At 41.9% G+C, this 12,351-nt stretch overlaps 1 protein-coding gene across 2 annotated transcripts in view; it reads right to left on the reverse strand.

The window, feature by feature from the left end:
* The window catches only part of LOC105498668 (guanine deaminase), a 110,382-nt gene that overhangs the window by 51,586 nt on the left and 46,445 nt on the right, over window positions 1-12,351 (reverse strand). The window contains exon 2 of one of the 2 annotated variants that reach the window (XM_011770927.3): window positions 6,181-6,269. In XM_011770927.3, the coding sequence (XP_011769229.2) occupies window positions 6,181-6,269 (89 nt within the window). The remainder of the gene's footprint in view (window positions 1-6,180; window positions 6,270-12,351) is intronic. The other variant, XM_071077670.1, reaches the window with a different exon arrangement.

Below are 12,351 nucleotides of genomic sequence, written 5' to 3' on the forward strand. Positions count from 1 at the left end.
TATCTGAGATCTCTGTATTTTGCTGTATAAAAATTTTTCCTAAAAAGAGGAAAAAGTTTTTTTAAAGGGTCTTGAATACTCAATTTAGTGAATTAACATACATGTGTTATTGGGGAGCTAAGACAAAGGGGATCATGAGAATATGTGTTTGTGTTTTTTTCCTTTGGCAGACTGTGATATATTGAGCTTAGGGTTTAGGATGATGAATCTAGGGGTGGTGGCCATGTGTTAAGTGACTCCCGAGTCTCCCAATGGGGATACTTTTAAATAAAAACCATGGTGCTGGATAGAGAAAGGAAAAGGATGAATATGGAAAAAACAAACAAACAAACAATACTTGATGTTTTATTAGCTCTAGGAAACAAAGGAGAGAAGTAAGTCAAAGTGAGTAAGATTTTTGTTTGTTTGTTTGAGATGAAGTTTTGCTCTTGTTGCCCAGGCTAGAGTACAATGGCATGATCTCAGGTCACTGCAACCTCTGCCTTCTGGGTTCAAGCAATTCTCCTGCCTCAGCCTCCCGAGTAGCTGGGATTACAGTTGCCCACCACCACACCCCGCTAATTTTTTGTATTTTTAGTAGAGACAGGGTTTCACCATGTTGTCCAGGCTGGTCTCAAACTCCTGAGCTCAGGTGATCCACCTGCCTCGGCCTCCCAAAGTGCTGGGATTACAGGTGTGAGTCACCTCACCTGGCTGCGAGTAAGTTTTTGAGCATGTGAGCATGAACATATGACATAAAGAATAGAGAATCTAGAAGGAAAGTCTGTTTTTTATGGCAAGAGGGTTATGATGCCATATTAAACCCAGTGTCAAAGTGTGACTGCCAACTGTCCAAGAAGTAATTGGGGATGTGGGATAAGAGGTCACATAAGAGTTAAAGAAAGGATTCAGGGCCGGGCGTGGTGGCTCACGCCTGTAATCCCAGCACTTTGGGAGGCTGAGGCTGGCGGATCACGAGGTCAGGAGATCAAGACCATCCTGGCTAACACGGTGAAACACCGTCTCTACTGAAAATACAAAAATTTAGCCAGGCGTGGTGGCGGGCGCCTGTAGTCCCAGCTACTAGGGAGGCTGAAGCAGGAGAATGGGTGAACCCAGGAGGCGGAGCTTGCAGTAAGCGGAGATCACGCCACTGCACTCCAGCCTGGGAGACAGAGCGAGACTCCGTCTCAAAAAAAAAAAAAAAAAGAGAAACAATTCAGATTTGAGGGTCTTCTCTACATAAGTAACTCTAGAAGTTGGTGATGCCAGAGATCTCTGTGGAAGAAAGAACAAACCAACATCTTAAGCAGCACCTTCGACTTCAGGAGTAAGACTGAGAAAGAGAAGATCAGGATCAATCTTGGCAGAGTTACTATGAGGAGGATAGAGGGAACCCAGCATGGAGAGGTGTCAAGGACAGTAACGAAGAGACATTCAAGAAGGAGCAGGGCAATGACTAGTGCCAAAAACTATAAGGGTCAAAAATGCATGACCTCAGGAATAATCCTGAGACCCCAGTGCAATCAACAGGGGAGACACCCAGTTTCAGAAGGATTTAGTTCTTCATTTAAAAAGTACTCACTGAGTCTCTAGAATGTTTTGGTTACTGCACTAAGTGCTAAAAAGAGAGTGTTTGGAAAAGTCCTGTGCAGATGGAGAGTTCCCTTTTAAAATATTTGATAGTGAAAGTTAGGATGCAGAATAGTTCAAGTCACTTTATGTTTTTCATGTAGGGGAAATGAGCATGTTCTTCGTAGCTGAGATGAGAGAGTTAAAGATGATTCAGAGTACAAAGTCTTCAGAGGCAACAGAAGCGCAAGGATTTATTGCATCTGAAGTGTGATTTTTTTTTTTTTTTTTAACCCAGAAAAGTTACAATCCTTTTAAGGAAATAGTAAGCATTGTGAAATGATTATCAATAAAAAGATTCTGAGAATCAAGGCTACAGTCCAGGATTTATTACAGATATATCTGTACACACAGAAGCATGGAATGTGAGAGTGCACATGACATTAGAGGTCAGCGAGCTCACCTACTCATTTTACAGAGAGAAGAAAAGGAAGGTCTGGGATTGCAAGTTTATTTTCGACTTGCAATTTGTTGGTGGCTCAGCCAGGATTCAAACTTGGTTCTCCACTCACAACATCACTTATGGCTAAATTGTAGCTACTAACAGCCCAGCTGCAGGCAAAGCAGAGAAGAGATCCGAAGGCTGCAGCAGAAGGTAAAAAAGCTCTCCTTTCTCCCTTCTTTTCAGCTTTCCTCTTCTCACTTTACTTTCAGCATCATAATTTCCTCAGAGAATCTCCACTTCCCCCAGGTATTCCAAATCTGCAGTGCTGGCCAAGGCACATCATAACCTGAGCAAAAAAAATTATGTCTATATCCCCCATATATGCTTATCAGAACATCCACCCATCTTTTCACCAAATGGAAAACATTAATAAAGTTTTATCATCAAAAAACAATACAGGTGTGTATCAATACATGTGTGTATTACCCAAACCATCATCACCCTCAGCAACCTGCCCTACCAGTAATGCAATGGCCCCATGGGTCTGGGAATCCAGATTATTTGAAAGTGACTGTTCCATTGCACAAAAAAATGCATGGCTGTGAAACAAATAACATCCTGTCTTTATTTAAAATGTTTGTGTTTTGTTCATCATGAGTTTTCGCATTTATTTATTTATTTATTTATTTTTTGAGATGGGAGTCTCACTCTCTGGAGTGCAGTGGCACAATCTCGGCTCACTGTAACCTTCGCCTCCCGGGTTCAAGCAGTTCTCCTGCCTCAGCCTCCCAAGTAGCTGGGATTACAGGCACCTGCCACCACACCTGGCTAATTTTTTTTTTTTTTTTTTTTTTTTTTTTTTTGTGGCAGAGTCTCACTCTGTAGCCCAGGCTGGAGTGCAGTGGCACTATCTCTGCTCACCACAAGTTCCGCCTCCGGGGTTCACACCATTCTCCTGCCTCAGCCTCCCGAGTAGCTGGGACTACAGGCACCCGCCACCATGCCCAGCTAATGTTTTGTATTTTTAGTAGAGATGGGGTTTCGCCATGTTAGCCAGGACAGTCTCTATCTGCTGACCTCATGATGTGCGCCCACCCAGGCCTCCCAAAGTGCCGGGATTACAGGCATGAGCCACCGCACCTGGCCCACACCTGGCTAATTTTTGTATTTTTAGTAGAGATGGGGTTTCACTGTATTTGCCAGGTTGGTCTTGAACTACTGACCTCAAGTGATCTGCCCACCTCGGCCTCCCAAAGTGCTGGGATTACAGGCATGAGCCACTGCACCCGGCCATGCATTCATTTTTTTATTTTAAAATATTGCCTTAAAAGTATTGATCTTGGTCACTGAATTTTTGCCCCTCCCCCGCTGCTTTTAAATTTTGTGCCTGAGGTGAATGCCTCACTCCTCTCACCCTAATCCTGGCCCTGCAAACCTGTCCACGGTCCATGGCCACCATCTGATTCACTCCTACCACAGCACTGCCCATGGTACTCCAGTTGTGATTTTCATTTTTAAAAAATCCACACGGTACTGAGATAGACTTGTAGATACACTGTGTATTGGGCCAAGTCTATTAAAAATGGTCTGAGACATCCCTTTATGGTATTTTAATCGTGACTTAAATTCAACTGCACATAACTTGTGTGCTTGATATAAGAATCTCTGCATTTTAAATATAATTTTTCTTCAAAGACTTCAGTCTTCTACTAAAATTTAAATTATTTCTTACCTTACTACTTCTTTGTGTGCAGTACTTACATACGGCCCCCAGAATCTGCATTTCTGATGGATTTAATTTCAAAAGCAACCTCATAAAGAGGAAGAAAAGGGTGTGAAGACCCACAGTTATGTTTACCCTCCTCCCCATCCTACAACCACTTCCACCATTCTCTCATCCCATCTCAGCCTCCACTTCAACTACTTCCAAGCCTTCTTCTAATCCTCCATCACAAAGACACACAAGGAGGAGACTATCAATGTCAGTTGTTCCTCATCATAGAATCTTATGAGAAAATCTAGGAAGAGGAAGTAGATGGTAACAGCAGAAGCTACTATATTCATTACCATGCCCACCACCCACACACTTCCAAGTCCATAGAGAGGCAGCAGGGAGAGGGAAGGAGGCAAGGGATGTGAGTAGAACTGCAGGTGGAGTGAAACTTTATAAACAGTTACTCTGTCTCTCTGGACTATGACCAGAGATGAGCTTCATAGTCTAGATGAGCTCAAAGAGGGAAAGTGGCTTACTTCACATTTAACATCTGCAAAACTACGTCTGTGGATTCAAACCAGGTATTTTCATTCCTAGTTCAATGTTTCTCTATTACGTGAAACAATGTTCCTCTATATTATGTGAAAGTCAATTTCCAAATTATCAGTGTTTTCAGAATATAAATGGTACCACTTTTATTGGCCTTGGAACTTATTTGGCCTGAAACAAGATAAAATATTTTAGCTTTAAAAAAGTCTTCCCATTCATGTCCTTTGCAGGGACATGGATGATGCTGGAAGCCATGACTCTCAGCAAACTAACACAGGAACAGAAAACCAAACACTGCATGTTCTCATTCATAAGTGGGAGTTGAACAATAAGCACAAATGGACACAGGGAGGGGAACATCACACACCGGGGCCTGTTGGGGGGTGGGGGGCAAGGGGAGGGAGAGCATTAGGACAAATATCTAATCCATGTGGGGCTTAAAACCTAGATGAAGGGTTGATAGGTGCAGCAAACCACCATGGCACATGTATACCTATGTAACAAACCTGCACATTCTGCACATGTCTCCCAGAACTTAAAGTAAAATAAATATCAAATAAAATAAAATAAAAATTATAATCAAAAAAAGTTTTCCCATTTCCATAAAACATATCAAGCAGGCTATGAGGAAACTGAGATTTTTTGTTTGTTTGTTTTTTGACAGAGTCTTGTTCTTTCATCCAGGCTAGAGTGAAGTGGAGTGATCTCGGCTCACTGCAACCTCTGCCCCCTGGCTTCAAGAGATTCTCCTGCCTCAGCCACCCGAGTAGCTGGGATTACAGGTGCCACATGCGCCACAGGCTAATTTTTGTATTTTTAGTAGAGATGGGGTTTCACCATGTTGGCCAAGCTGGTCTTGAACTCCTGATCTCAGGTGATCCACCTGCCTCGGCCTCTCAAAGTGCTAGGATTATACGTGTGAGCCACCATGCCTGGCCCAATCATTTCTTTAAAAACTGTATAACATATATTAAATATATGTTATATATAAAATACATGTTATATATAAAATATAACAAACATTAAAAACCACTAAAAGTAGTTGAAATATAATATCACAGCTCAAGTGGGCTTCTGAACTTCCCCAACCAATTGAATCTCAAATTTTCTTTTCTCCCTACTTCTTTTGGTTTTTTTCTGTTTTTTTGTTTTTTTGTTTTTTTTTGAAACAGAGTCTCGCTCTGTTGCCCAGGCTGGAGTGCAGTGGCGTGATATTGGCTCACTGCAAGCTCCGCCTCCCAGCTCACTGCAAGCTCCGCCTCCCAGGTTCACGTCATTCTCCTGCCTCAGCCTCCGGAGTAGCTGGAACTACAGGTGCCCACCACCACACCCGGCTAATTTTTTGTATTTTTCGGTAGAGACGGGGTTTCACCGTGTTAGCCAGGATGGTCTCAATCTCCTGACCTCGTGATCTGCCTGTTTCGGCCTCCCAAAGTGCTGGGATTACAGGTGTGAGCTACCACGCCTGCCTCCTCCCTACTTCTTAATAGTTAACCTCTATCATACCCACCCCACCTTGTTTCCTTCCTTTATAGAAGCTATCACAATCTACCATGGTCATGCTCAGGTATCTGTTTGCTTGTTTACTGTCTTTGTCCCCCATGGACTGTAAACCCTGTGAGGACAAGGACTTTGAAGATCTTTTTCACCTCCAGACCCTAGGTACTGCACATAGCATGCTCAACAAATATATGCTAAAGAAATTGATGAACCATGGCAGCCTCTAGCTCTCTTAAGTTTCCATCCTTCAGCTTACTGTTTACCTTTTCCTTCCCATCTCCTCCTTTAACAAATAATTAATGAAAAATAATTATTTTTAAATTAATATTCTTTTTTAAAGTCTCTCTGTCTCTCAAGGCAGGTTTTCTATAATTTAAGCTTATTAGTGGCACCCAGTAAAAGGGAAGAAGTAACAACTTACTGGTGGCTCAGTTCTCTTATTTCACATGGCTTGAAGCACCATTCTTGGGCCAGTTTTTCTTGTTGAGATGCTTCTTCTAAAAACACTATCTTTAAAAGAAAGGAAGAAAAGGAAAGAAACACATATTAGTGAGTCATAGTCATTTGTTTTTATTAAATATGTAAATCTTCTTAAAAGAGACTATACTATAGCCGAGTTAAAAGGTATTTGATACCAAATGGAATTGAGTTTAGAGGCAAAAAAAAAAAGACAAGGGTTTGCTTTTGGTCATCCAAAGACAAGCTGTGTGTGATTTCTCCTTTTCTGCCATAATACTGATGTAAGTGAGACTTCAAAAATTCTCAGTTGAAGATACAAGGTATTAAAAGTGGCTAATTGGAGAGGCGGAGCAGGATGGCAGAATAGAAGGCTTCACCAATCACCCCCTGCAAGGACACCAATTTAACAAGTATTTATATTAAAAATACCTTCATAAGAACTACAAATCAGGTGAGCAGTCATGGTACCTGGTTTTAACTTCATCTCGCTGAAAGAGGCACTGATGAGATACAAAAGCCAGCCTTGAATTGCATATGCCACCCCTTCCCTACCCGCCAGGTTGTTGTGGTGTGGTATGGAGAGCATTTATGGGCGCTGATGGAAGGAGAGCATAGCAATTATAAGCCACTGAACTCAGTGCTGTTCTGTTACAGCAGAAAAGAAAACTGGACCAAACTTAGCTGATGTCTGCCCACAGAGGGAGTATTCAAACCAGCCCTGGCCAGAGGGGAATTGCTGATCCCAGCAGTTGGGACTTGAGTTTCCACAAGACTAGCCACAGACCACAAAGGGCTAAAGTGCCCAGAGGCCCTAAGAAACTTAAAAGGCAGTCTAGGCCACAAGGACTGCAACTTTTATGTGAGTCCTAGTGTTGAACTGGGCCCAGAGACAACAGACTGGGCAGGGGGGAACACAACCTCCAGAGACACAAATTGGGGTGGCTGCAGGAGGGGTGCCTCCCCTCCCCTAACTCCAAGCCACACAGCTCATGGCTCCAAAAGAGACTCCTTCCTTCCACTCAAGGAGAGGAGAGGGAAGAGTGGGGAGGATTTTTTCTTGCATCTTGGATACCGGGTCAGCCACAGCAGGATAGGGCACCTGTCAGGGGTGTGAGGCTGTCTTTCCAGGCCCTAACTCCTTGACAGCATTTCTAGGCATACTTTGGGTCAAAAGGGAACCTGACGCCTTGAAGGAAAGGACTCAGTCCTGGTAGGATTCGTCACCTGCTAACTGAAGAGCCCTCGGGCCCTGAATAACCAGCAGCAATACCCAGGTACTATGTTGAGGGTCTTGGGTGAAACTCAGCACATTCCCAGCTGTGGTGGCTATGGGGCAAGACTCCTTCTGCTTGAGGAAAGCAGAGGGTAAACGGAACTTTGTCTTGCACTTTAAATACCAGCTCGGCCACAGAAGAATAAAACATCAAGCAGGCTCCTGGGGTCCCCAATTCCAGAACTTGGCTCCTGTACAGCATTTATGGATCTGCCCTGGTCCAGAGGGAAGCCCACTGCTCTGAAGAGTGAATCCCAGGCCAGGCAGAATTCACCACAAGTTGACTAAGAATCCTTGGGCTTTAAGGGAACATAGGCAGTAGTCTGGCAGTACTTCCCGTGGACCTGTGGTGGCAGTGGCCACAAGGTAAGGCTCCTCCACCTTTGAAAAGTGGAGGGAAGAATGGGAAGAACTGCTTCTTGTGGTTTGAGGGTCAGCTCAACCACAGTACCATAGAATACTAGGTGGCTTTCTAAGGCTTTTCACTCTAGTCACTAGCTCCCTGACGGCACCTCTAGAAATGTCAGGGGACTGGGGTGACTCATGATCCTAAAGGGAAGGATACAAGCCTGGTTGGCTTCACTTCGTGCTGATTGTAGAGCCCCAGAGCCTTGAGTGAACATAGACAGTAGCCAGGGAGTGATTACAGCAAGCCGTGGGCAACACCTAGTGCTGTGCTGGCTTCAAGTCTGACCCAGCACAGTCATAGTGATTGTGGTCACAAGGGTGCTTGTGTCACTCTACCCCAAGCTTCAGGTGGTTAAGAACACAGAGAGAGACTGTTTGTTTGGGAGATAGCAAGGGAAGAGAACAAGAGTCTCTGCCTGGTAAACCAGACAATTCTTCCAGATCTTGTCCGAGAGAGACTGTTTGTTTGGGAGACAGCAAGGGAAGAGAACAAGAGTCTCTGCCTGGTAAACCAGAGAATTCTTCCAGATCTTGTCCAGGACCATCAAGGCACTACCTTTACAAGTCTGCAAGAACCACACTGTTACTGGGCTTGGGGTGCCCCCCAAAGCAGATATATCTTAGATCACAACACCATAGTCTTTTGAAATATCTGAAAAGCCTTCCCAAGAAAGATAGGTACAAGCAAGCCCAGACAGTGACAACTACAATAAATACCTAACTCTTCAATGCCCAGGCACAGACAAACATCTACAAGTATCAAGACATTCCCGGAAAAAAATGACCTTACCAAATGAACTAAATAAAGTACCAGGGACTAGTCCAGAAGAGAGAAAGATATGTAACCTTTCAGAAAGAGACTTCAAAATACTTGTTTTGAGGAAGCTCAAAGAAATTCAAGATAACACAGAGAAATAATTCATAATTCTATCAGATGAATTTAACAAAGAGATTTAAATAATTAAAAAGAATCAAGCAAAAATTCTGAAGCTGAAAAATGCAATTGGCATAATGAAGACTGCATCAGACTATTGTTGTTGTTGTTGTTTTGAGAAGGAGTCTTGCTCTGTCACCAGGCTAGAGGGCAGTGGCGCCATCTTGTGTCACTGCAACCTCCACCTCCTGGGTTCAAGCGATTCTTGTGCCTCAGCCTCCCAAGTAGCTGAGATTACAGGCATGCACCACCACACCCAGCTAATTTTTGTATTTTTAGTAGAGACAGGGTTTCACAATGTTGGCCAGGATGGTCTTGATCTCCTGACCTCGTGATCCACCCGCCTTGGCTTCCCAAAGTGCTGGGATTACAGGTGTAAGGCACTGTGCCCAGCCCAGAGTATTTTGATAGCAGAATCGATCAAGCAGAAGAAAAAATTCATGAGCTTGAAAATAGGCTATTTGAAGCCAGGCACAGTGGCTCATGCCTATAATCTCAGCACTTTGGGAGGCCAAGGCAGGTGAATCACAAGGTCAGGAGTTCAAGACCAGCCTGGCCAAGATGGTGAAACCCCATCTCTACTAAAACTACAAAAATTAGCTGGGCATGGTGGCGGGCACCTGTAATCCCAGCTACGCGGGAGGCTGAGGCAGAGAACTGCTTGAACCTGGGAGGCAGAGTTTGCAGTGAGCCAAGATTGCGCCACTGCACTCCAGCCTGGGTGGGGAAAAAAAGGCTATTTGAAAATACACAGTCAGAGGAGACAAAAATAAAAGAATAAAAAACAATGAAGTAAGCCTGTAGGATCTAAAAATCCACAAATTCAGTAACTCTTAGATTTGCCTCTAAAGAGGAGGCAGGAAAAGAGATAGGGATGGAAAGTTTATTCAAACAGATAATAAACAACATTCCAAACCTAGAGAAAGATACCAATATCCAAGTACAAGAAGGTATAGAATACCAAGCACATTTAATCAAAAGAAGAGTACCTCAAGGCATTTAATAAACTCTCAAAGATCAAGGATAAAGAAAGAATCCTAAAAGCAGCAAGAGAAAAGAAGTATGGCCAGGCACAGTGGCTCATGCCTTTAATCCCAGCACTTTGGGAGGCCGAGGTGGGTGGATCACCTGAGGTCAGGAGTTCAAGGCCAGCCTGGTCAACATGGTGAAACCCCATCTCTACTAAAAAATACAAAAAATTAGCCAGGCATGGTGGTGGACACCTGTAATCCCAGCTATTGGGGAGGCTGAGGCAGGAGAATCACTTGAACCCAGGAGGTGGAGGTTGCAGTGTGCCAAGATCACGCCATCGCACTCCAGCCTGGGCAACAAGAGTGAAACTCCATCTCAAAAAGAGAAAAAAAAAGAAAAAGAAAAAAGAAACAAATAACATATAATGGAACTCCAATACATCGGGCAGCAGGTTTTTCCATGGGAAGCTTACAGACCATGAAAGAGTGGCATGACATATTTAAAGTGCTGAAGGAATATAAAATATTAAAATAATATCAAAAAATCCTTTTATCCTAGAATAGTTTATCTGGCAAAAATATCCATCAAACATGAAGGAGAAATAAAGACTTTCCCAGACAAACAAAAGCTGAGGAATTTTATCAACACTAGACCTGTCCTATAAAAAATACTAAAGGGAGTACCTCAATCAGAAAGAAAAGGATGTTAATGAGTAATAAGTAATCACATGAACGTATAAAACTCACTGGTACTAGTAAGTAGGCAGAAAAGCACAAATATTGTAACACTGTAACCATGGTGCATAAACTACTCTTATCCTAAGTAGAAAGAATATATGATGAACCAATCAAAAATAATAACTGCAGCAACTTTTCAAAACATGGACAGAACAATAAGATATAAACAGAAATAACAAAAAGTTTAAAAAGGGAAGGGTGGTAAAGTTCAGGTGTAGAGTTTTTATTAGTTTTCTTTGATTTGTTTTTTTGTTTGTTCATGCAAACAGTAGTAAGTTGTTACCAGCTTAAAATAATAGGTTATACGATAGATACAAAAAGATATAAAAAGATAGATATATGATAGATGATAAATAGCAAGAAACTGAATCACATCACCAGAGAAAATCACCTTCACTAAAGGAAGACAGGAAGAAGGAAAAGAAGACCACAAAACCAGGAAACAACAAAATGGAAGGACTAAGTCATTATTTATCAATAATAAGTTTGAATGACAGGACTAAGTCTTTACTTATCAATAATAGCATTTAGTCCATTTACATTTGATAAAAACACTATTACATTTGATAATAACATTGAATGTAAATGTACTAAACTCTTCAATCAAAAGACACAGAATAGCTGAATGGATTTAAACACACACACACAAGACTGAATGATCTGTTGTCTACAAAAATCACATTTTATCTATAAAGACACAAATAGACTGAAAATAAAGGGATGGAAAAAGATACTCCACGCCAATGGAAACCAAAAAAGAGCAGGACTAGCTATATTTCTATCAGGCAAAATGGATTTCAAGACAAAAACTATAAGAAGAGACATAGAAGGTCACTATATAATGATAAAGAAATCAATTCAGCAAGAGAACATAACAATTTTAAAAATACATGCACCCAACACTGGAGTACCTAGATATATGGAGCAAATACTATTAGAGCTAAAGAGAGAGATAGGCCCAATAAAATAATAGCTGGACACTTCAGCACCTCACTTTCAACATGGGAGAGATCTTCCAGCAAGGAAATCAACAAAGGAACATCAGACTTAATCTGCACTATAGATCAAATGTATCTAATAGATATTGATAGAACACTTCATCCAATGGCGGCAGAATATACATTCTTTTCCTCAGCACATGAATCATTCTCAAGGATAGACCATATGTTAGGTCAAAGAACAAGTCTTAAAACACCCAAAAAATTGAAATGATATCAAGCAACTCTGACCACAATGAAATAAATAACGAGAACGTCTGAAAAGTATACAGACACACGGAAATTAGATAACATGCTCCTGAATAACCAGTGGGTCAATGAAGAAATTAAGAAGGAAATTGAGAAATTCATTGAAACAAATGATAATGGAAACATAACATACCAAAATCTATGGGATACAGCAAAAGCAGTACTAATAGGGAAGTTTATAGCTCTAAGTGCCTACACCAAAAAAAGAGAGAGAAACTTCAAATCAGTAATCTACAATGCATCTTAAAGAACTAGAAAAGCAAGAACAAACCACACCCAAAATCAGCAAAAGAAATAATAAAGATCAGAGCAGAAATAAATGAATTTCAAATGAAGAAAACAATATTAAAAAATCAGTGAAACAAAAAGTTGGTTTTTTGAATAAACAAAATTGGCAAACCGTTAGCTAGACTAGGTAAAAAAGAGAGATGATCTGGCCAGGTGCAATGGCTCACACCTGTAATCCCAGCACTTACAGAGGCCAAGGCGGGGGATGGGGAGGCAGATCACGAGGTCAGGAGTTTGAGACTAGCCTGGCCAAAATAGTGACACCCTGTCTCTA

Source organism: Macaca nemestrina, chromosome 14, assembly GCF_043159975.1.
Source record: "Macaca nemestrina isolate mMacNem1 chromosome 14, mMacNem.hap1, whole genome shotgun sequence".
Lineage (NCBI taxonomy): Eukaryota > Metazoa > Chordata > Mammalia > Primates > Cercopithecidae > Macaca > Macaca nemestrina.